This window comes from Littorina saxatilis, linkage group LG6 (assembly GCF_037325665.1).
Source record: "Littorina saxatilis isolate snail1 linkage group LG6, US_GU_Lsax_2.0, whole genome shotgun sequence".
Classification (NCBI taxonomy): domain Eukaryota; kingdom Metazoa; phylum Mollusca; class Gastropoda; order Littorinimorpha; family Littorinidae; genus Littorina; species Littorina saxatilis.
The window spans coordinates 48,195,697-48,221,743 of NC_090250.1; the positions used below are offsets into that span (position 1 = coordinate 48,195,697).

General features: G+C 47.8%; 1 protein-coding gene and 1 non-coding gene across 2 annotated transcripts in view; both read right to left on the reverse strand.

Moving 5' to 3' along the window:
• Positions 1 to 4,887: 4,887 nt before the first annotated feature.
• The window catches only part of LOC138969398 (periodic tryptophan protein 2 homolog), a 36,537-nt gene continuing 15,377 nt past the window's right edge, over positions 4,888 to 26,047 (reverse strand). Inside the window, exons 13-19 of the mRNA XM_070342192.1 lie at positions 25,807 to 25,963; positions 24,840 to 25,020; positions 15,996 to 16,143; positions 12,378 to 12,540; positions 7,707 to 7,925; positions 6,942 to 7,167; positions 4,888 to 5,493 (exon numbers count right to left, since the gene is read on the reverse strand). Of these exons, the coding sequence (XP_070198293.1) occupies positions 5,277 to 5,493; positions 6,942 to 7,167; positions 7,707 to 7,925; positions 12,378 to 12,540; positions 15,996 to 16,143; positions 24,840 to 25,020; positions 25,807 to 25,963 (1,311 nt within the window). The 3' untranslated portion in view covers positions 4,888 to 5,276. The remainder of the gene's footprint in view (positions 5,494 to 6,941; positions 7,168 to 7,706; positions 7,926 to 12,377; positions 12,541 to 15,995; positions 16,144 to 24,839; positions 25,021 to 25,806; positions 25,964 to 26,047) is intronic.
• LOC138969850 (5S ribosomal RNA) lies at positions 22,546 to 22,664 on the reverse strand. Its single transcript, XR_011456643.1, has one exon. It is a non-coding gene; the product is annotated as a 5S ribosomal RNA (ribosomal RNA).

The following is a 26,047-nucleotide window of genomic DNA, read 5'->3' on the forward strand; positions in this document are numbered from 1 at the left end:
ATATTCGAGCCACACACTAAACGAAAATCCCGAGAAAAAAAAAAACCAACGAAAAAAAACCTTCGGCATTTTGGTTCACAGTTTGGTTTTAAATTCTGTAAACACACACCATGAAAACCTTAAGTTTGCAAAAAAAAACTGCAAATAAAAAAGAATAAAAATTTTTTGTTTTTTTAAAAAGCTGCGATTGGCCTCGGTACAAAGCACTGCACCATTTCTGACTGGAGTGAGGTCTTAGACTATAGTCTGGTACATATGATTTCGTGCAGGTTCGACTCAGTGAAATGATGTATTCAAACGTGGGAAGCTATATTATATTCTGTTGACTATGCTAGTGGAATCGATACTACAAGTCATGCACAAAAGCTTTGACATTTTAATGTGCACAGCAAGGAGGTCATGTTTTATTTATTGTCATTTTATGCCCCGCCTTACTTTGCCGTGTGTAAACAGCGAATGGCTTACTTGCCCTCTGTCCTATTGTCGGGAGGGTAAAAACGTCACAATGATCAGTAACGGCTACCGACACACACTGGTAAAAGTATGTGTGGTCGCCCGGTGTGTGTGTGTGCGTGTGTGTGTGTGCGTGTGTGTATGTATGTGTATGTATGTGAGTGTGTGTGAGAGAGAGAGAGAGAGAGAGAGAGAGAGAGAGAGAGAGAGAGACAGAGAGAGAGACAGAGAAACAGAGAGAGGGAGAGAGATAGAGGCTTAGTAAACCAACCCCAAAGAATGAACGTTCTGGAACTGCCTTCAAAAAACGAGAAAATCAACCACACACACACACACTCAAACAACAACAAACAAATATAATACGCACAAAAAGTCTTCAAGATGTTAAACGTTGTTCTGTTTGCTTCAGGGGTGATTGATAACGGCAATTAGGATCGTATTGCTTCACACAAGTGTCCCCACCACCCACTGTCTAAACACACTGGTGTTAACATAGAGCAAAAACACTGGCGCTGAAGACACAGCCACACACAAAAGCGACGGCGTTACGTCTCATTGGAGACACTATAAAAACCAGATCTCTATTTTATCGTGTCTCTGGGCCGAGGTACACGAACGGAAAGTGAGTGCCACCCAACCGGGAGAGAACAAACCGCGGGGTCTGATTCGTTGAAATCTGAACTAATCTCAATTTCAACCAATCAAACACTGCGGCAGGCTCCCACCCAGTTGGTAACTTTCTCGTGTACTTCAGCCCAGATCTCTCTTTCATGGTGTCTCTGGTCTCTGTTCAGTCTTACGCATGACCGCTCCAGGGGGCAGGATTACTGTTTTTGATTGCAGGGGAAGGTCTTAGGATTTCTGTCTATGATTGCAGAGGAAGGTCTTAGGTGAAGGTCTTGCTAAGTTCTTTTTCCAAAACACTCCGCCTGTTAATCATTTCTTTAATCTCTCTTCACAAAACACTCAGCCTGTTACACAAAACACTCTGCCTGTTAAAGGTACGAGTACCTTCACTGCCTTGCAATCTTGCAAATCGCCACAGACATGCATGACGGCTTACCAGCGCCAACACCTGGGGTAACCATTTTTGAGAAACAAATTCAATTATGTTCTCTGTAATGGTATTTACGGTGATAGTGTTAACCCGCCGAGTTAATGACTAATTTCCAGGTTTGGCCTCGGCTTACTAGCACCAAAACCATAATCAAACATGATCACCTGAAAATTAAAATGATCACATACCATTTTAATTTTTCACGTGACAATTAAAATGTCCAGTTCTGGTTTGATTCCTGGTGGTTTGCAAGAGCCAAAACTGTAAATTACACATTAGACGGGGAAGAAAATGGTAATCTTCTGTAATATTTGTAATTTTCTCCTGCAAATGAACATTTTCACATTAAATGTTAATTCTCTGGTTTAGGCGCTACAGTAAGCCGTCATATATATGTCCAGGCTTTTGTATGAGATAAGGGTGTCCTTCCATTTGAACACATACCAACATTCTTCAGCCTGGATACGTTCAGTGTAAAATGGGATTTTTGTCTGAATTAATTCCATGTGACGCCAAAGTAAATCACGTAGTAAATGTGCAAATTCAATTGGGGGAAAAAAGAAAAGAATCCGAATCTGCACAGAAAGCAGCCAGCTGTTGAATTTTAGTATATGTCTATGCTGAAGGATGCTCTCATTTACAGTCTGGGCAGATCTGTGGTGGTTTACATGATGCTTTACACAGGAAGGAAGGTATCTTTCATCACGTCTCAAGCGTCGCACACAAAGGGTATAACTGCCGAGTTGTAAATAAGCGCTCATCATCTTCTTCTTCTTCTTCGTTCATGGGCTTAGACTCCCACGTTCACCCATGTTTTTAGCACGAGTGGATTTTTACGTGTATGACCGTTTTTACCCCGCCATTCAGGCAGCGTACGCCGATTTCGGAGGAATCATGCTGGGTATTTTTGTGTTTCTACAACCCACCGACCCACTCTAACATGGATTACAGGATCTTCACCGTGCGCACTTGGTCTTGTGCTTGTGTGTACACACGAAGGGGGTTATGCCTGCACATAATTTGACCTGGGAGATCGGACAAATCTCCACTCTTAACCCACCAGGCGGCAGCGACTGGGATTCAAACTCACGACCGACGTCTTACCACCTCGCCACTACGTCCGTCATCTGCGCATGTACACGGTAATGTGAACTCACATGATACGAACGTAATACATTTAGTTCATTTATCTTGTTGGAAGCGACTGGCTGCCCTTCTCTTTACAGCTGAGTACACCCCACTCCTACCCGTTGAAAACACAAAACAACAAGTCGCGTAAGGCGAAATTACTACATTATTTTAGTCAAGCTGTGAAACTCACAGAATGAAACTGAACGCACTGCATTTTATGACAATGACCGTAGTCCGCCGCTCGTGCATAACTGAGTGAAACTGACGAGCCTGTTCAGCGCGGTAGTGGTTTCGCTGTGCTGCATAGCACGCTTTTCTGTACCTCTCTTCGTTTTAACTTTCTGAACGTGTTTTTAATCCAAACATATCATATCTTTTTTTAATCAGGAACCGACAAGGAATGAGATGAAATTGTTTTTAAATCGATTTCGAAAATTTAATTTTGATCATAATTTTTATATTTTTAATTTTCAGAGCTTGTTTTTAATCCAAATATAACATATTTATATGTTTTTGGAATCAGGAAATGATGTAGAGGAAGATGAACGTAAATTTGGATCGTTTTATATCAAAAAAAGTTATTACAATTTTCAGATTTTTAATAACCAAAGTCATTAATCAATTAAATTTTTTAAGCCACCAAGCTGAAATGCAATACCGAAGTCCGGCCTTCGTCGAAGATTGCTTTACTAAAATTTCAATCAATTTGATTGAAAAATGAGGGTGTGACAGTGCTGCCTCAACTTTTACAAAAAGCCGAATATGACGTCATCAAAGGTATTTATCGAAAAAATGAAAAACAGGTCCGAGGATATCATTTCCAGGAACTCTCATGTAAAATTTCATAAAGATCGGTCCAGTAGTTTAGTCTGAATCGCTCTACATACACACGCACAGACACACACACACCACGACCCTCGTCTCGATTCCCCCTCTATGTTAAATCATTTAGTCAAAACTTGACTAAATGTAAAAAGACCTCCCTCTTTTTAAAGGCACAGTTCTTCCCGTGTAAACAATTTGGCTAACCATCTCACATCTGGCCATGCTTTTACACGGGATAAGACCTTACATCCACTTCGACACAATCCACCTAAAGTGCATAGCCTGGGCACAGTGGGATATCTTTTTATATGAATTATTTTTGTAATTTAAGAAATTAATTCATAAAAATTCGTACTCACCACAGCAAGCACCCAGGGTGTTGATTTTCGGGACATGACCAAGTGGGAGGATTATTATATCCGATGTAAAATTTCATCTCACACGGCATCACTGCAGAGCGCCTAGAACTGTACCCACGGAATATGCGCGATATAAGCGTCATTGATTGATGTAAGGGCGGGGATGTAGCTCAGTCGGTAGCGCGCTGGATGTGTATCCAGTTGGCCGCTGTCAGCGTGAGTTCGTCCCCACGTTCGGCGAGAGATTTCTTTATTTCTTTCTTTATTTGGTGTTTAACGTCGTTTTCAACCACGAAGGTTATATCGCGACGGAGAAAGGGGGGGAGATGGGATAGAGCCACTTGTTAATTGTTTCTTGTTCACAAAAGGATTTATTTCTCAGAGTCAACTTTGTGTGCAGACTCTCCTCGGTGTCCGAACACCCCCGTGTGTACACGCAAGCACAAGACCAAGTGCGCACGAAAAAGATCCTGTAATCCATGTCAGAGTTCGGTGGGTTATAGAAACACGAAAATACCCAGCATGCTTCCTCCGAAAGCGGCGTATGGCTGCCTAAATGGCGGGGTAAAAACGGTCATACACGTAAAAGCCGTGGGAGTTTCAGCCCATGAACGAACAAACAATATCCGATGTAAAAACCTGGCCAGATCCAAGTCAAAATCATTTCATGAGAAGCAGTGTGTCTTTATCCTCTGTAAATTTAACACGATTTTGAAAATCCCTCTCCTTTAAGACCCATTTTTGAGATTTCTGGTAGTGATAAAAGGGAGGTTCTGCTGTCCCCCGTTTGTATGAAATGATTTCTTCCCTGGGTGGGCTGTGAGAGAGGCTTTTCTTTGTGCAGTGTTCTAGCTCTGCCTGTCTGGAATTACATACACCCCACATCGCAAGATTAACACCTTGTAAATCTTCCCACCTGTCTGCACCTTGCATAAACATAATCTTGTCTTTGTTGATTTAGTGAAAATGTCAAAACAAATAGCTCCTGTTAGCATGCCTATTCATAACACAAACACACAGTTACACACACACACACAAAATCACACACAAAGACACATATGCTTTCCTTTAAATTCCCTTTACTTCAGCCATCACATCTCATCAGCAAACAATTGCACAGAAGTTTTTCAATTCTTTCAAAAACGTACAACTAGTGCTCTCTCTCTCTCTCTCTCTCTCTCTCTCTCTCTCTCTCTCTCTCTCTCTCTCTTATGTACACACAAGGTTTTCTATGACAACACACAACACAAAGTCTCTCTCGCACTTCCTGGCTTCCATGCAGCATTGTTATCACTCACCGGAACTTTTGTTATCTCTTGCTCATTGTCTCTTCCTTTCCTTTCCTCAGTTTGAGTATCTACTTTGCGTGAGCATCTGCATCAAACGTCTACTTTCTCTCTCACATGCACACACACACCACAATCAAATCAATCACACACACTTCCTGTCCATCAGAAGAGCTGTGAGATCTCCTCATCACTTTCAGAGTCCATCCCCATGGCAACGACCTTGTCAAGTTCATCGGCACTGGAGCTGTCGTCATGACTACCAACGTCGCTCTCGTTACCGCTGTCAGTGACGTTTTTCCTCTTGCGCTCCTTCCTCTGTCGGTCCTTCAGACGGAACTGGTCCACCAGGTAGTGCAGGGAGTACGTGTTGTGGTCCACGCTGAAACAGAAGAGTTTTAGTATCAGCCCTGAAAGTCCACAAAATGGGGCACTGGTACTTCTCATAATTTACTAGCCAGAGAGCAAATTTTACCCGCCAAACCAACCATTTGTTTCAGCAACTTTACTCGCATTTGGCGAGTAGATTAACACTTCTACTAGCCATTGACATGTTTCTACTCGCCATGGCGAGTAAAATACTCGCCACTTTCAGGCCTGAGTATACAGATCACATTCTGTACAAACCCAATTTCAAGAAACCCTCAACAGTGGAACATTTTCATGTGATGATCATCTTTTCTTGACGCTTTCTTCTAAAGTGACATCTTTTACGCCACACACATTCCAACCAAGTTCGAGAACACGTCATAACTCAAATAAAGGCATCAAATAAACATTGTCATACTTCTGCATGTCTCCCAAGAACTGACAAAGAAATTCAAGAGCGAAATGTGTCTCGATTACTTCGTCAAATCAGCAGCAGAAAGTTACCTGTAAGGTCAGCGCCAGACTGTGCATGAATTGGTATCATTTATCATGAAGGTGTGCAACTCTTCAATACAGCCCACACAAATCCCAACAGAGTTATTTCCAAACACCCTCTACTGAAATGTAATCACCCCTTCCCCTTCTTGTGATGACAACTGAGTCAGACCTGTTTACCCCCTAAACTTGACAAGAGTAATGGTCAAATAAAACCAAGAAATTCCTCCGAGGTAGGAAAAACACCCCCGTCCTTACCATTCTCACTGCCACCAACTGAGAAGGTTATTTCCCTTTGACCATTAATATGTCCCTCTATAAGTCCTTGTAGAATCTTAATCCACCAATAACTCCCTAACCGTGTGCTTGACTGGTCCCAATTTTTGTAAGGACCGTCTCAGGAATGTATAGAACCTGTTCACCAAGTTTGGTGACGATCGGTCCGTTCATTCTTGAGATCTATATGCGAACACAAACACACAAACAAACAAACAAACACATCGACCGAATCCTATACACACCCCTATACCGGGGGTGTAAAAATAGTGATCTGATGACCAAAATAGTAACCCAGTGGTTACAAATTCCAACATTAGCAACACAAACCTAATTTGAAGCACATTTGAAAATCGTAGTGTAGCTCAAACGGAGTATTACTTCCCCCAAATCCTAAAACAAATAGTAATAAATGGGCGGTTCTGGTGAGGTTATGCCCCTTCTTTCTTTCGGCTGGTAACAGGCGGAACCTCGCGGCAAGATCACACGAGAAAGGAAAAAAACGTGCATTGGTCCCAAATAGCATGTCGCTTTGGTAACAGTTCGTGTGTAAGTCGTGCATTTTATACGGTAAAAAGACAATGGTAACAGGCGGAACCTCGCGGCAAGATCAAAGGAGTTGTCTCGCGTTATCACCCAAGAAGCGCTCATTATTCCAAAATAGAAAGGGTAAACAGGTCCGCAACTCACACTTTGGCTAGCTCGTCCCTGCGTCGTGAGAGGTTCTTCTCCAGAGTGCGCCACACCCCCATCAAGGACTGCGCGCGGGCCTTGAGACTGGGGCCGTGTTGCTGCAGCAGGGTGTGCACCCAGCGCACGTAGTACTGAAGGTGTGACGTCTTCCCCACAGCGTCCACCACGTGGGACAGCAACCGGTCCACGTAGCGCTCGGACAGCTCTCCGCCTATCGTCTCCACTGTAGATACATACAATTCTAGTTTGTGAATCGCAGTGGCAATTCCTTTTTTAAAGGGGTATGATTGACCCAAGAGACTGTCTCTAATCGCCTCAAAAGATATACAATGTGGGTTGTGGGTTGTAATTATGTCACCACACACCAGGAATACCCTCTCACTCTCTCTCTCCTTGTTTGGCAAAAGATAATGATTTTTTTCCCACACTATTTTCCACATAGTCATCGGTCAACTTTTTCCTCTTCCCTCATTCCTGAACAGCTCCATTGGTCTTAATACAGCCTAGCCTTAAAAAAAAAAGGGGGACGAAAGTCGCTTGTTCGTTTCAATACTTTTTATTTTCTCAGGTGCCAGAAGACTGATTCCAAATAACTATTACACATGTTGTATGCATTTAGAGTGCTTAGGTCCCTTTGTTGATCAGACCAGCCTGCAAAATATGACCACTATTACTTTGTCCAGCGTTACCAGCAGGTAACAGAGACCAACACCCCTTCTTTCCACATCCCAGCCGTAATAATCACAAGCAGATCCAACTGACCGTAATCAACGGGCGTAGACTCCAGCACCTCCTGTGTGACCTCCTCTTCGTTGAGTCGCAGCGCCATGATCAGCGACTTGGCGTAGTCACCAGAGGTCAGCACCGCCCGCACCTGGGCCGGCGTGATGTCCATCTCGAGGTCATAGGGGTCAAAGATGACACGCTGGTCCAAAGAGTAGACCATCAGACCCTCTGTTGTGGCCGCCACCCACTCCCGCCCTGCACACAAACAAATGGTGAAAGGTTTATTTCTCAAAATAGGAATTTTCAACTTTGTTCTTGCAGAAAAGCTAAGATTTTGATAAACCAGAATTAACATTTAGTACAATATGAAGTGCAGCAGCAGTGGGAAAACACATGACTAAATTAAAAGAAACAAGCATGCAAGCAAAATGCAGCAACACCAACAAGACTAACTGCTTCAGGACAATTAAGGCGAAGTGCGCCACTGAAATTTAGAGTGATGGGACTTAAACAGCCATTTTGAGTTGTTAGCAGTTTTGCACCTTTCAATCTGTCTACTTTCATGAAATGCATATGATTACACTATACAAATTCATCAAAGTCTCTAAAAACATATTTCATTGCACCAACCCGGCGAATTTTTCTGTCTTTTCATTCACTCTTCCGATAAAAATTCCGATTTTCAACCCTTGACAACAGACATTTCTGCTCGCCCAACGCGGGAACGTCGTATACCGTTTGAACAGCAGTTCTCTCCCCTGTGTCATTCGGCGGTTATTTTCGGTTAAATATGGATTCTCCTGGGGAAACCCCCCTATTTTTCAAACAAGCAAACCACAGACACTTTCCATATACGGGGGTATGACGTAAATACCTGGCCACGATTGGTCAGATAGGCTCGCGTGGCTTTTCGCGTTTTAAAAGTCGTCTGCTCACCGTGTTTAGTTTTCGACTGAGTTTGCTTAGAAAAATGGCACGTGTGAAAAGATCAACGCTCCGAAAAACACATCATAAAGGCAAGTGTACGAGAAGACAACAACTGAAGAGTTGCAGAGACAAGAGAACAACTAAAACACAATCGGTGACCAAGCGCACAAAATCTGGATCGACCGCTGTGGCATGCAGATCAAATTCTGCGTCAGGACTGAGAGTGTGTTCTTGGCGGTTTGACGCGAAAACAATTCAAGACGAACACATAGGCCTACACAGCAGCCACTGGTCAAAAGCGACAGGTCCAGAGGCTTCCCAAACAAGGAGATGTCTTGTTGATTTGGAAACCTTTGATGGTATTGACTTGGAAACGAACTTTGTTGTCCGCAATGTAAACAGCCAACGCTGTCACCATGCCCAGACTCAAAACAGAGACACGGCCTTGCAGTGTACGCGCATATGAAGAAGTTGTTCCAGGTACCGCTGGATACCTTGCTTCCAAAGAAAGCGGTCAAACGGAGTATGGTCTCATCAGGCAAGCCGTTTATTCGTCCAGACTCCTTGATATGTGGGCTAGGTGCTCAAAAATTTAACAAATTTTGTGAAAGTTTAAATTTGGTAGGCATGGATCACAAAACCTTCCAGAAGAAAGCTGATAAACTCTATCAACGACTTGATGTAGATCTACTGGAGGAGAAAGTATTCAGTGAGGCTGTCCGTCAGGTCAGACAGATACACGCAACGCACAATGGAATGACACTGTCTGATGATGATGTTCTTGATATCAGTGTAAGCTACGACGGATCATGGCTGACCAGGGGGCACTCGTCCCACATTGGAATAGGGTGTGCTGTAGTCTAGACGTGCTGACTGGAATTTGCTTTGACGCTCATGTTATGTGCAACTACTGTCATACGTTTGCCAGACAACTGGAAACAAACTTCTCCAGGAGAAACCCCTGGAGTATGCTGCCTGGCTGGTAAAACAACTGGACATCTGTGACAAGAATTTTGCAGGTGAGTGCGTAGATCTAAACAGTATGTGTGCGTTTGTGAAGACGTTTGTTGAAATGGGATGATAGTGTGTTGTGTTTGAATTTTACATAGATCTGTAAGTGTTTGTGAAAATGTGTGTCAGTGTTTTGTGTGCGCTGTCTATGTGAAGTGTACGTGTGTGTGTGTGTGTGTGTGTGTGTGTGTGTGTCTGTGTCTGTGCGTGTTTGTGTATTTGTGTGTGTTTGGGTACTAATCCATGCATAGTAATACATGTACTGAACAAAAACAATGATAGCGTCTATGTTGGTAGATCTGTGGCTGATTGCCTTGTGTGTGTGTGTGTGTGTGTGTGTGTGTGTGTGTGTGTGTGTGTGTTTGTGTGTGTGTGTGTGTGTATGTGTGCATGCATGTGTGTGTGTGTGTTTGGGTACTAATCCATGCATAGTAATACATGTACTGAACAAAAGCAATAATAGCGTCTATGTTGGTAGATATGTGGCTGATTGCCTTTTGTGTGTGTGTGTGTTTGTGTGTGTTTGTGTGTTTGCTATTCAGTGGCTGACTTTGACTGAAACGGTGGTTTTATTTTTAGGTTCCAGTGGCATCATGGAAGTCGAGGCGGCTCGGGTTCTGTGGGGCAGGTCAGTGTCGCAGCACAATCTGCGATACACAGTTATCCTGTCAGACGGTGACACAAAAACCTTCCAGGAACTTTCCAAAATAAAGCCTTATGGAGATCAAGTAACCATCGAAAAAGAAGAGTACATCAATCACGTTTCCAAGCGTCTTGTAACAGCGCTTTGCAACCTTGTGACAGACTGCCGCAAAAAAGGAATCACTTTGGGAGGGCGAGGGTATGATCAGCTGACTCTGAATACAATCAGGAAGTTGACGATATATTATAATCGGGCAATTAGGGGGGGGGGGGGGGGGGTAAGACAGTTGCAGACATGAAACGGGCAGTGATGGCATCTCTGCGTCACGGCTTCTCAACAGATGACAAGCCACAGCATGACTTGTGCCCTCATGGTGCCGCGTCATGGTCCTTCTACCAGCCCCCAGGACCACACGCAAAACTCGTCCATACACCTCTCAACTTCAAGAAGCTGAATCCTCCTCTAGAACCAGTTTACCAGAGACTGACGAAAGATCAACTGCTTCAGAGATGTGTGTCAGGAAAAACCCAAAACTCTAATGAGTGTCTCCACAGCAGCGTTTGGGTTCGCTGCCCCAAGGACAAATTTGCATGCAAAAATCGCGTACGGTTTGCAGTCGTCACAGGGGCTAGGGAATTCAATTTTGAACCAGCGGCTGCTCTCAACACTGCACAGTTCTACGGCTTTACAACAGGCTGTAACATGAAAAGACTAAACAAGGCTAGGAGTGTAAAAGGGTTCTTGGCAGCCTCAGGTTCAAGAAAGATCAGCTAAACAAGAGACGCGACACTGTGCGTGCAGCTAAACTCAAAAGACAGGATGAGCTCATCAGACTACAAGGGGGTGCAGCATATGCTGCTGGGCAGTTTTAGGTAAGCCTGTAGTTACCAGGTGTCTGTGAAAAATACCTGAACTATGTTAACATTGATTTGGGGTGAATGAAAGAGCTTTGAAATGTTCTCGGCCTTGTTTCTCTGTTCAGCGTTTTTGCATGACCTGCTTTCTAGGAAACTGTTTTTCTTCAATCCAGCTGTTCAGAATGCAATGAAACTTAAGGGACATGCTTATCAGAGGACAACCTGTGGAATGACAACAGGAATTTTCTTTAAATTAATAAATAACTGTTCAGGCGGGTCATATTTACTAAAATTGTGCTGAAAAACATGATAATTCATCTAAAAAAAATATTTTATCAGAACTATTCATCCTAGAAAAAATCCCTGTTGTCATTCCACAACTATGGACTCCTACATCCTACATACAAAAAATCACATTCCTATGATTCAAGGGGAAGCTAAAAAACGTGTTCCTAGCAACCCATTTTGGCAGTTGGAGATTGCCGTTTCCATGGTAACGGACAGTGACGGTACTGAAAACGTTATCCGTTTTGAAATCGTATATGCCTTACCACTTCATAAGCATATAACATTAGCCTATGGTAGAAGTAAATACAAATTTAGATTTTAGTGGCTCCCTTTGCCTTAAAGAGAAACCTTTGTTCTTGAGACACACTCTATTTTCAGACTTTCTTTTCTGAGATTTTTCATTTGTTATGTCTAGTGCAAATTTAGCCTGCATTTTCAGATCCATGCCTTAACAATCCAACATTTATTTATGTTGAACGGTTTTGAAATGGAGATTTTATTATACAGTGGATCCCCCCTTTTATAACACACTTTCTTCTTCTTCTTCTGCGTTCGTGGGCTGAAACTCCCACGTACACTCGTGTTTTTGCACGAGTAGAATTTTACATGTATGACCGTTTTTACCCCGCCATTTAGGCAGCCATACGCCGCTTTCGGAGGAAGCATGCTGGGTATTTTCGTGTTTCTATAACCCACCGAACTCTGACATGGATTACAGGATCTTTTTCGTGCGTACTTGGTCTTGTGCTTGCGTGTACACACGGGGGTGTTCGGACACCGAGGAGAGTCTGCACACAAAGTTGACTCTGAGAAATAAATCTCTCGCCGAACGTGGGGACGAACTCACGCTGACAGCGGCCAACTGGATACAAATCCAGCGCGCTACCGACTGAGCTACATCCCCGCCCTTTATAACACACTAATTTAAGACCACCCCTCCCCCACCTCCATTTGCAGTACCCAAAACCACCTATACCATACCTGTGGGCGAGAACTGCACCTGCATCACTTTGACTTCTGGCTTGAAGTGACGCGCAGAGAAGTTGCCCTCCTTGACCCCTGGCAAGGTCAGCTTGGAGCCTTGACCTTCCTCCACCAGATTCTTGTTGCCCCACTCGGTCATCTGTCGTTTGTCCAGAAATTCCTGCGAACACCAAGACAAACATATATTAATAGTAAGTTCACTCTACCAAAGAACATGCTTCAACCCACCACTAATTGCAATTTGTTTTTATTTTGCTGGAATGTTCAAGACAGTTTGGTTAATGCCCAGTACAAATTATAACTTTCCAGTTATCCGAATAATTGAGTAATTAGCATATTTACAATTACTGATGGGTTGGACCATAGGGTCACTGCACTATAAGTTACTACAGTAAAACCTGCATCCAGCGGACCCTTAATTCGGCGGACACCTTTGCATAACGGACACTTCAAGTGAGGACGGATGTATTTTACACTCAAAAACACCTTAAAAGAGCGGACACCTCAAAGGCGCGGACGCGGACACTCTTTTTTGGTCCCGATTTGGTTCGTTACCTGTCAACAACGGTCCGCCATCTTGGTTATGCAAATACAATCTCGCTGGCGATGTGAACGCGCGAGAAGCTTGTTTTGTAAGCCAACGACAGCACTTGAAAGATTGATTTTTTGTATGGTGCACGCTCATTGGTCGATGCTGTGAATTGAACTGAACTCACAAACAAAAACAAGTTATGGTTTCTACTTTCTGTACTGTGATGCATCTTCGTCTCATCCTTTGTCGATCGCGGTCTCATCATGTCAAAACGGAAATTTCTGACTTAAGAAGAAAGAGTCGATGTGATAAAGAAATTGGACAAGGGGCTCTCAGTTCGAAAAGTGGCTGATGAGCTGAATTGTGGAAAAACGCAAATTTCCAACATCAAAGCTGATCGTTCACAAATTCTGAGTCAGTGGGAGTCCGGTGCCAGACCGACGGGAAAATGTGTAAAGAGGAGAAAAACAACCTATGACGGGTTGAACGACGAACTCTTCGAGTGGTTTTCGAGAGCTCGATCAAAGAATATTCCCGTGAATGGCCCATTGCTTCAGGTAAGAAACCGATTGCATCTCTTTCTCTCTCTCGCTCGTTCTCTCTCTCACTTGTTTTCTTTCTCTCTCTTTCTCTCTCTCTCTCTCAGCCGTTCTCTCTCTCTCTCTCAGCCGTTCTCTCTCTCTCTCTCTCTCGCTTAGTCGTTCTCTCTCTCTCTCTCGCTCGTTCTCTCTCTCGCTATCGCTCGTTCTCCGTTCTCTCTCTCTCGCTCTCTCTATCTCTCTCTCTCTCGCTCGTTCTCTCTCTCGCTCGTTCTCCCTCTCGCTCGTTCTCCGTTCTCTCTCTCGCTCGTTCTCCGTTCTCTCTCTCTCTCTCTCTCTCTCTCTCTCTCTCTCGCTCGTTCTCTCTCTCTCGCTCGTTCTCTCTCTCTCTCTCCTTTTCTTTGAACAAAACAAACTTGAGGGCTTCAAAACTTTTTGAGTTTTAATAATCACTGTGGCAAAAAAGAATCAGTGACTGATGACTCCTTGGTGTGTGCTGCAGGAGCGAGCATTGATCCGGTCCATGAAACTGGGGTTTGATGACTTCACTGCGTCCAATGGGTGGCTCCAGTCATGGCAGAGACGCTACAACCTCAACTTTGCCATGCTGAGTGGGGAGGCATCAGGCGTTCCCCAAGAGGCTGTTGATGACTGGATTAAGAGGCTGCCTGAAATTACGAAGGACTACGCCCTGGAGGATATTTTCAACGCAGACGAGACAGGGCTTTATTTCCGAGCTCTGCCTCAAAGGTCCATGATTGTGAAGGGAGATTCCCGAAAAGGAATACGGACTGCGAAGGATCGCATCACTGTTCTCCTGGCCTGCTCTGGCACTGGAGAAAAACTAATACCTCTGGTCATCGGCAGAGCCGAGAACCCAAGGTGTTTCAAGGCCTTGAAAAAATGTAGCCTGCCTGTCACCTACAGGTGGAATAAAAAGGCCTGGATGACAGCTGTTCTTTTCAAAGAGTGGCTGGAGAAACTGAACATCAAAATGAAAAGCAAAGGCCATAATATATTGTTGATGGTCGACAATTGTTCTGCCCATTGTCATGTGCAGCTGAGCAACATCAAGCTGAAATTCCTCCCGCCCAACACAACCTCCAAGCTGCAGCCTTGTGACATAGGCGTGATCAGTATTTTCAAGGCCCACTACCGGAAGCGGCTGCTTCGACACATCCTGTCTGCCATGGTCGAGGCAAACACTGCCAGCGAACTGGCAAAGTCCGTGTCACTTGTGCATGCCATTAAGTGGCTGGACCTGGCCTGGACGTCAGTGAGGGGATCATCAATAAAGAAATGCTTCTCCACTGCGGATTTGCTGAACCCACTCCTGACACTGACCCAGAGGAAGTCCAAGATCATGGAGACCAGTTTCAGGCCTTGCTGGAAAATGCCACTTGGGATGACTTTGTCAACATGGACCAGGACTTGCCCGTAGTGGAGTTTGCCGACCAACCAGATGGTGACGCCACATCTGCTGATGCCGAGGAAGACGAGGAAGATGACTGTGATGACCACAAAACAGATCCTAAGCAGCTCATGACAACGAGAGAGGCTTTGCTGCAGACCAGAAACATGATTGATCTGGCGGCAAGCCTGGGTCACCCTGAAATGCTGATGGCTGTCATGAACTTGAGTAGCATTCTGGAAGATGTGCGTCTGAACCAAGCCAGCCAGGCCACACAGTCAAAGATCTCTGACTTTTTCCGCAAACCCCAGTGATAAACTTACTGATTGTGGTTTTGTACATACATGTTGTTTTCTTTGTCACTTTCTGCAAGACTACATGTAATGCACAGTTTAGAATGTATACATGTTGCATGTTGAACTTGTTTTCTTTGTCACTTTCTGTATGACTACATGTAATGCACAGTTTGGAATTTATACATGTACATGTACATATTAACAATTGTTTTTCTGAACATCAAGTTTTGGTTTTCATTTTTATTACATGTAATGAAAGAAAATGAAAGAACTAAACATGCATAGACACTCTATATTTACATGCAGACACATGAAATAAAACTATTTGGCTGGTTCTTTTCTTCCCAAAAAATGTCTGCGCATTCATATTCAAAAGAAAGGACACCTTTGTACAAAGGACAGTGGCAAGGTTCCCCAAGGGTGTCCTTTGCTCGCAGGTTTTACTGTACTGATAATAAAAACGAATTCAAACATTTTCACCGGTGACTGTTCTAAGGGAGAATACTCCATCTGACAGATTTCAATCAGTCTTGAGCTAATGCACGACTTAACCCCCCTGCATTAATGTTCTTACCACTAGCTGATGGCTGGGACTGAACCACATTTCTAACGAGCAAGACCTATCAAGGCACTGCAGCCTAAAGCACTTATTCTTGTCTACTGTCATACCTCCATCTTGTCTACTGTCATACCTCCATCTTGTCTACTGTCATACCTCCATCTTGTCTACTGTCATCTTGTCTACTGTCATACCTCCATCTTGTCTACTGTCATACCTCCATCTTGTCTACTGTCATCTTGTCAACTGTCATACCTCCATCTTGTCTACCGTCATACCTCCATGCCGTCCAGTGAGTGGTTCTGACTGATCTGAAACTTCTTCATCAGCAGCTGGTGCGTGACGGAGTAGATACACACGTTCTTTGACTGGCCGCCCGCCAGGATCACCTTGCCGTCTGCACTGTAGCACAGCGTGGTGAAGGCCCTGAAAACAACAGCAAGCGTGTTCAAAAGCCAAGAAGAAGAACAACAAGAATTTAATTCGCTATATAGCATAAAAGCCATTCATAGCTGCCAACCTTCTGAAGTCAAAATCCAGGAGCCAGGGGGTCCAGGGGGACCGTTTAGTCTTGAATATGAGCAGGGAGAAGTTGTAAAATTCAGGAGATTCCCGGAAAATCCAGGAGGGTTGGCAGCTATGGCCATTGTTATTCGTCCCGGTGTGGAAACTATCACACATCCATACACTCCTTGCATCTACGATACAATCAGATAATATTTTTTAGAAAAGGTCATAAGGCTATAACAACAACAAAAACAACAACAAGTCTAAGTCATCGGACTGGGTGGCCGAGTGGTAACGCACTTGCGCTCGGAAGCGAGAGGTTGAGAGTTCGACCCTGAGTCAGGGCGTTAGCAATTTTCTCCCCCCTTTCCTAACCTAGGTGGTGGTTGTAAGGCTTCTTTTTAAGCCTACTGTCTATATGATACTTACCGAGACAGTACTATTCTTGCACATTATCTATTATAGGCCGAAAAAATTGGACAAAACGCTGAGTGGGTACAATTATCTCCCATAACCATGCGCCACCGTGGATCCCAAGCACTGTCCGAGTGCTTCCCCCTTACAGGATGTAGGTGGCGCGTCCTCTTTCTTTATGAGCTGCAGACCCTCAAAAAGCCCATAACATATCAAGAGGGGAGGCGGGAGGGAAACTCTAATAGTACTGTCTCGGTAAGTATCATATAGACAGTAGGCTTAAAAAGAAGCCTTACAGTCAATATAACACTTACCTCGACAGTACTATTCTTGCACAGAATACCAGAGTGGTGTGAGGGTGATATGTAGAGTATTAAACTCCTTAATCAAAATCACTTAAATCCAAGGATTAAGATACCCAGGCAATTTTCGAACAGTACTACCGTAAAAGAAAATATACCCAAGAAACATACCTTAGACTGACGTGACCATGCTAGCAACCACTGCTGTGTGGTGAACTCAATGTCAAAGTCCAGGCCACTCAAAGCTTGAATACCACTGAGTCTACGGCAAGTGGCTAAAGCGATGAGGAACAATTAGTCTTAAAAATCAGCAACTTGATACTGATGCCTGCCAGGGGTTCAAACTCATTGCTACGCAGGAGTTTGAGGACCAGAAAGACATCCCCCTTGGGAAATGAAACCAGAGGTTTAGACACCGCTGCATTGCTAATACCCGAAAGGACATTAGCGATGAGGGAGGACCTGATCAAGTGTTCAGTTCTGCGACCAGTAGCGGCCGCAATCGTGGAAGCGATGGCAGATCTGTATCCAAGAAGAGTCTTAGAAGAAAGACTCTTCTTTTGATACACTTCCACCAGGAAGTTGGCCAAGTCCTGTGTTGAGGGATAAAGCGGCTTTATCCCCTTGGACAAGGCGAAGGTGGCCCAAGCTCTCCAGCGTAAGTCGTAGAGCTGATTAGTTGATCGCCTCTTAGCGTTCAAGGAAAACTCTACTGAACTCTTGTGCAATCCTAGTGCAAGCAGTTTGGAGCGCACAAGAGCCATGCGGTCAAGCACAGACTCTCTGGACGTGGATGAGGGAGGCATGATCGAGGCTGGAGCAGACCTCCCCCGTCCAGATCCAGAGGTAGAGGGTCTACGTGGGTGAGACCGCGAAGATCTGGAAACCACGGAGCTGTTGGCCAGTAAGGCGCGACCAAAATCAGTCTTGGTCGTTCCTGCAGATATTTTGCCAGCACCCTCGGAATCAGAGATGTCGGGGGATAGGCGTAAGCATCGAGGAGCCTCCACAAGAGAGTGAATGCGTCCAAGTGGAACGCATTCATGTCTCGAAAGGGGCTGACGTACCTGGGAAGCCGAGCGCTGAATCGAGTTACGAACAGATCGATCAGAGGACGGTCCCACCTTGCCCACAGACGCTGTAGAACGTTGTGAGCGATGGTCCATTCTGTGGAGAGAACCTGATCGCCCCGACTGAGAATGTCGGCCAGGGCGTTCAGTTTCCCCGGAACGAACTGGACTGACATCCGGACCTGATTGGTCTGGCACCAGAGCAGAATCTCCTCCGCCAACAGGGAGAGGGACCGAGAATTGGTGCCCCCCTGGTGGCGAAGGTAAGCTAAGCATGTGGTGTTGTTGTCCCCGTTGAAAATCAGAGGGGCCAAGGACAGGCCGAATGGGAGGGCCCGAAACTCGAACACCGTGCCCTCCCAAACGAACCAGAGCAGATGTCGGTACCCCAGGGCCACCAGGATGTGGAAGTAAGCATCCTGGAGGTCCCAGACATGGCCCAATCGTTTGGCCGGATGGCCAACCGGACCGACGAAGGGGTTTCCATCTTGAACTTGCACCTGTGAAGGTACAAGTTCAAGGTGGAGAGGTCCAACACCGGCCTGAACCGGCCGTCCTTTTTGGGGACGGTGAACAGGCGGGAGCAGAACCCCAGAGAAGGCTGAGAAAGGGGGTAGACCGCCTTCTTCTCGACCAACGAGTTCACCTCGTCCTGAAGAGCCTGCCATCTGGCAGGCTCTCGAGGAGGGGGGAACGTCCAAGGTAGAGCGGACAATGGAGGTTGTGACGACAGCGGTAGAGAAAACCCCGACCACACCACCCTCAAGAAAAACTGGTTGGAGACCAGTCTGCCCCACATGCCGCGGGCCCGAAAAAAGGAAACCGCCGGACGAAAGAGGGGCAACTTGAGGGGGCGTCAACGTAGGGCCGGGACTCACTGAAAATTCTGCTGGCGGGCAGGCGCAGGCTTGCGACCACCCCCCCTGGTGGTGCTGCTTCCCCTTACCTGTCTGAGCACCCTTCGTCTTGCTTGGGAACGCAACAGGCGCCTAAGAGGAGGAAGAAGGAGGCAGTGAAACTGGCTTCTTCTTCTTCTTCTGAGGCTGGGAGCTGGAGGTGACTGTAGCACTTCTCTTACTCCCCGCCGCCGTCGCCGAAGCAGCGAGGCCAACCATCAGAGAATCAGTGTTCCTCTGGCGTGTGGACTCCACCACAGAACGAACAGTGTCCGGATGAAAGAGGGAAGAAGGCTGAGGAAACGTGTTCCTCAGACTCTTCCTCATATCCGGAGGCACTATAGAAGTAGGCAGAAAATGATCACGGAACAGGGCCAATAAAGTGGACCCGTGTTCCAATGGCCAATTCTGCCGCAGACGTCACGCACGATCGCACGGCATGCAAAGCCCGATCCACTCGAACCGTGTCAAGGACCCGAGTGGAATCGGACTCTGCCCGATTGGGAGGGTCCAACAGTGTGGACAGCGTGCTCATCCATGTCAAGGCCTGTGATTGGGCCTCGACTGTGGAAGAAACGGTGGCCTCAAGATTGTGGAACGAAGCAGAGCTCAGTTCCACCTTCTTGACCGAAGGCACCTCCCCAACGAACACATCACCGTCAGTCCCACCCTAAACACTCGAAGTCTGGAAAGGGAGAGTTCGAGAGTCAAAGGGAAAAGGGAGGGACGAAACAGATTGGACACGAGGAAACAGTGGAGGTGCGCCTCCCGAAGGAAAGCATGGCACTGAACCCGCGTCCTCCCGAGGAACATAGGTCGCGTTTGCACGTGAATCTGTACTCCTCAGGCGATGTGCTGCCGCTTCCACCGTGGCACTTAGACTAGGGTGGAACGCGAATTGCCGGCGGCCGGATCGTTCATAAAACGAGCCGCCGGCAGACGCGGCGTGAGCCTCCCGCGCCCGGGCCGAAGCGGACTCAAAGGACGAGAGGGCGTCTCAGGGAAGGACGTCCTGAAACTGTTCAAACGTCCTTCTAGCTGTGCGAGGACGAGCCTCCTGCCTCTCGTCCTCAGACCCCGGGTCCACGTCCTGTGTGTCAACACTAGACGACAGACGCTTAAGAGAGGCATCCGTGACGTCAAGACGCCGCGTGATGTCTGTCATGTACTGTTGGAAAGTACGAAGCATAGCTTCGGAAGTTCCATCAGAAACCGGCAAGGGTAGAGGTTCAGTGTTAACCTCAGGGCGACCCTGATCCTCCTCCCTATCGTCCTCCGACTCACTCTCCTCTTCACTTCCCGACAACTCCTCAAAAGCAGGAGTGTAGGGAGCTTGAGGGGGAAGAGCCGAAAGCGATGAAGCAGGCTGTGAAGAAACGCCCACAGAAGCAAGAGGCCGCGAAGACCCCTGCCCCAAAGACGAAACGTCTCCAGCAGCCGAAGGGGGAGAAAAACAACAACCCTGCGACTGTTGGGTCAGCCCAGCCAACGAACCCCCGCCATTTATAGACTGAACAGGAACCCATGGGGTCTGATCAGAAAAGAAATGGTCCGGTCCGGTCGGGGGTGCCGATCCGGTCCGGTAGGGTGGTCCGGTCCGGTGCCGTACCATCCGGAGGTCCCGTTCAGCACCGAACCATCGTACCCACAGAAGTGTTCGGGTGGTTAGGTCCGGACGTGGACATACCGTACCATCCGGACCCGTAGGTCCGGTGGTCCGGTTCGGTGCCAGACCATCCAGACCAACAGAGGTGGTCGGGTGGTCCCGCACCGGACCATCCGGACCCGTAGGTCCGGACCCGTAGGTCCGGTACCATCCGGAGGTCCTGTTCGGCACCGAACCATCCGTACGCACAGAAGTGTTCGGGTGGTTCGGTCCGGGCGTGGACGTACGTACCGTACCATCCGGACCCGTAGGTCCGGTTCGGTGCCAGACCATCCGGACCAACAGAGGTGGTCGGGTGGTCCGGACCGGTCCGGTAGGGTGGTCCGGTGTTCCGGTCCGGTGTTCCGGTCCGGTCCCGTACCATCCGGAGGTCCCGTTCGGTACCGAACCATCCGTACCCACAGAAGTGTTCGGGTGGCTCGGTCCGGACGTGGACACACCGTACCATCCGGACCCGTAAGTCCGGTATGGTCCGGTTCGGTGCCAGACCATCCGGACCAACAGAGGTGGTCGGGTGGTCCGGTCCGGACCGGACCACCGGTCCAGCACCGGACCATCCGGACCCGTAGGTCCGGTCCGGTCCCGCACCATCCGGAGGTCCCGTTCGGCACCGAACCACCCGTACCCACAGAAGTGTTCGGGTGGCTCGGTCCGGACGTGGACATACCGTACCATCCGGACCCGTAGGTCCGGTTCGGTGCCAGACCATCCGGACCAACAGAGGTGGTCGGGTGGTCCGGACCGATCCGGTAGGGTGGTCCGGTGTTCCGGTCCTGTCCCATACCATCCGGAGGTCCCGTACGGCACCGAACCATCCGTACCCACTGAAGTGTTCGGTCCGGACGTGGACCTACCGTACCATCCGGACCCGTAGGTCCGGTGGTCCGGTATGGTCCGGTTCGGTGACAGACCATCCGGACCAACAGAGGTGGTCGGGTGGTCCGGTACCGGACCATCCGAACCCGTAGATTCGGTCCGGTCCCGCACCATCCGGAGGTCCCGTTCGGTACCGAACCATCCGTACCCACAGAAGTGTTCGGGTGGCTCGGTCCGGACGTGGACATACCGTACCATCCGGACCCGTAGGTCCGGCATGGTCCGGTTCGGTGCCAGACCACCCGGACCAACAGAGGTGGTCGAGTGGTCCGGTCCCGACCGGACCACTGGTCCGGTACCGTACCCTCCGGACCCGTAGGTCCGGTGTGTTCCGGTTCGGTGCCAGACCACCCAGACCAACAGAGGTGGTCGGGTGGTCCGGTCCCGACCGAAACACTGGTCCCGTACCGTACCATCCGGACCCGTAGGTCCGGGGGGTCCGGCAAGGGCCAGAGGTACTGTCCCGCACCGGACCCTAAGGTCCGGTACGGTCCCGTACCATGGGTCCCGTCCGGACCAAACCCGGAGGTCAAGTCCAGTCGGGACCCGTGGGTCCGGTTCGATCCCGACCCGTAAGCCTGGAACGTTCCGGACCCTTGGTCCGGACCATCCGTCACCCGAACACCAGACGCTAAGGAATGGCGTGGGGTCAAGACGGTCCGGTCGGAGGTGTCGGTCTGAGCAACAGAAACAATGTTCCCGTCGCCCTGACCATTCGACAGAAGTACCACGTTCTGTCGAACACCTCCACGTCCAGTAACTAGTCGGCCGGAGCGTTTCAAGAGGGACAGCCACCAGTCACACGGACGTCAGAGGGAACCGTAGTAGCAGTGGTCGTAGGCACGAAGCCTGAAACCCCTGCCCCCACAGGACCGCCCTGAACGGGGTCAATTCGCATCCCAACCCCAGCGGGGAGGGAATTCAGAGACCCCGTCATCTCCTCCGATCTCCCCCCCCAGGAGGCCGAAACTACTGTCAAAACAGCAGCAGACGACCCAGCGAGGGAGTTCAGAGGAGGACCCGTGTCCCTCCTGGCTTCCACAGCGGTGGAAACCGAGGAGGGCACAGGAGAGGCACCGGAAAAAGAAAGATTTTAATGCCAACTGCACCCGGTGTTCCCAGGCGGTCACCCATCCAAGTACTAACCGGGCCCGACGTTGCTTAACTTCGGTGGTCGGACGAGAACCGGTGTTTTCAACGTGGTATGGCCGTTGGCTGTCAAAACCTGAGTCTCTCCAGTAGCCCCTAGATCGGATTCACCAACCCCCAAAGAGGGTTGGGAATCGACCTGCCCCCGGATTCGAGCCAGGGGGGAGAAGGAAACCTTCCCCCCAGGCTTGAAACCGGGAGGAGCTGAAGCCTGAGACTGAGGGCCGGACAACGGCGTCGAAGGGGGGGAAGCCTGTTCCACTGAAGGAGAAGGAGAAAGAAGCTTTTTCTTTCCCCTCGAACTTCCCCGAACCTTCGACGGCGCAGCCCCGCCCGAAGTCCCAGGCTCAAGCCCAGCCTGTTTGAGCAAGCTCGCATTGAGCTTGCTCAAACAGGCTTTCTCCGCCCTCCCTCGCCGCAAACGCAAAGCGTTTGGGGAGGGAGAGTCGGAGCGCCGAAAGATCCCCTTCTCCGTGCGTAAAACATGACGCTGGGCGCCCGGAGAAGGGTTGCCCCCGGCAGACTCTGGTTCCGTAGAACCAGAGCCCAAAACAGGACGAGACATCCTACCTCGCCCTGTACGTACCCTTAAAGACCGAGAATTAACAAAATTCAAAGAAAATTTAGGTCAATACTCAAGTGAATGCGGCGAAACGAGAAGCAGACGACCGGTCACCACGAAGTAGGACGGGAGGCACGCCGAGTCCGCCACACAAAAACGGAGGCACAAGTTGAAGGAAACACAACGTAGCCTCAAGCCAGAAGTGGAATAACACACAATAATCCAACAGGTGATAGTCCACACAGAAAAGGAGCCTCTTAGTCCAAAATAATCCGGGAGCGTAGCAGAAACACAGCCGGTCTGACACGCGCGAAAAAAGAAAGAGGACGCGCCACCTACATCCTGTAAGGGGGAAGCACTCGGACAGTGCTTGGGATCCACGGTGGCGCATGGTTATGGGAGATAATTGTACCCACTCAGCGTTTTGTCCAATTTTTTCGGCCTATAATAGATAATGTGCAAGAATAGTACTGTCGAGGTAAGTGTTATATTGACTTTAAGTGCTAGTCTTTCGGATGAGACGAAAAACCGAGGTCCCTTCGTGTACACTACATTGGGGTGTGCACGTTAAAGATCCCACGATTGACAAAAGGGTCTTTCCTGGCAAAAGTGTATACGCATAGATAAAAAATGTCCACCAAAATACCCGTGTGACTTGGAATAATAGGCCGTGAAAAGTAGGATATGCGCCGAAATGGCTGCGATCTGCTGGTGGATGTGAATGCGTGATGTATTGTGTAAAAAATTCCATCTCACACGGCATAAATAGATCCCTGCGCCTTGAGTCCGAGTCTAGAGATACGCGCGCGATATAAGACTTCATATAACATAACTGATGTACAGATAACTAACATGATTTGCAGAAGTGAGATCTCACAGTCTACAATCTGAACAAAGATTGCCTTGCGGTTATCTCTATTATCTATAGTGCAACACGGTGAATGCTTTGAAATAAACAGCGCGAGTATTCACTGGCCCCGAAAGTTCATTATTAAACTGAAGTTATCAACAACCATAATCGTCGACGCCCGGTGATGCGTACGTCCTTTGGGCTTTCCCTCAAAAGGTAATGTTACTAAAATTAAAATGGGTAATTCTGGAGAAAAATAGAATGGGTAATTCTCAGAGACCATACAAGGGAGGTACTATACTGTGCAACCCTTCGGTTTATCTGATATTCCCTCTACCTTCTTCTTCTTCTTCTTCTGCGTTCGTGGGCTGAAACTCCCACGTACACTCGTGTTTTTGCACGAGTGGAATTTTACGTGTATGACCGTTTTTACCCCGCCATTTAGGCAGCCATACGCCGCTTTCGGAGGAAGCATGCTGGGTATTTTCGTGTTTCTATAACCCACCGAACTCTGACATGGATTACAGGATCTTTTTCGTGCGCACTTGGTCTTGTGTTTGCGTGTACACACGAAGGGGGATAAGCCACTAGCAGGTCTGCACATAAGGTGACCTGGGAGATCGGAAAAATCTCCACACTTAACCCACCAGGCGGCCGCGGCCGGGATTCGAACCCTCGACCTTCCGCTTTGGAGGCCGACGTCTTACCACCACGCCACAGTGCCCGTCATTCCCTCTACCACTCAAAAGCTTTGGTTTGAAGAAGAAAGAAGGAAATAAAAGAGGCAAGTGTTTAGAAAAAGAAAGTTGAAAGGTAAAATTTCGACTTACTTGCCAGCTGCCAGCGTCTTGCCTGTGACCTTGTCTGTCTCCTTCCTGCCGTAGTCAAGGTCATGGCGACCTTCAACGCAGCCGGTCTGTCGGCCGTTGACGGGATCCCAGAAAGAGATCTTGGCACTGAGCGTCCCCACAGCCAGCTCTTTGCCGTCCGGCCGGAAAGCCAGCGTCAACACTGAATCACATCAAGGCCAATATTTCACTGAATCGCACACATGCACACACGCACACTCACGTACACACACTAACATATATACATATTCTCTCTCACACACACATACACATATACACACACACACACAAACACAAGAAAACATTTTGCTATAACATTCACAGGGTAATGTTTTACTGGAACACAAATGGGACTACAATTTGCAGAACTGAAAATGAACAAGCACACACACAATGTACATGAATACTTAAAAGTTTGTTGTTGTTTTTCTTCTTCTTCATTCTTCAGCGTTCCAGAATTGTCTGGTTACGTGTGAGCTCGTTTGCCGATTTCGGTTCCTCAAACTATACTCTGAGAGCATAGTTAGCTTCACTCCGCTTTTGTTGAGTAGGCATGCTGGGTATTTTCGTGTTTCCATAACCCACCGAACTCCGACATGGATTACAGGATCTTTTCCGTGCGCACTTGGTCTTGTGCTTGCGTGTACACACGAAGGAGGTTAAGTCACTAGCAGGTCTGCACATAAGTTGACCTGGGAGATCGGAAAAATGTCCACTCTTAACCCACCAGGCGGCAGCGACCGGGATTCAAACTCACGACCTCCCGATTAGGAGGCCGACGTCTTACCACTACGCCACTGCGCCCGTCGTTGTTTTTCAAAATACAAAGGGCAAGAGACAAAAGACCTTTTTTAAAAAAAGAAGAAAACACAACCAACAAAACTTAAAAAACAAAAATACACACGCCACTCAAAAGAACTGAACAAGAAACATCTTGCGCCACACAAACCTTCCGCTTCCTGCTTGAGCGTCTCCTTGGCGCCACGACTATCAAAGATTTCCCACAGCTTCACGGTCTTGTCCCATGATGCACTAGCCAACATGGTGGCCGTGGTGCCCTGACTGAACGCCAGGCAGCTCACCGGGCCCTCGTGGTCGGCCAGTATCTGCAGACACACAGATTAGCAAACTGTTATGGTACAACACACCTAAGCCAACTCAGAAAACATGCTGCAGTCAGCAACATTGGA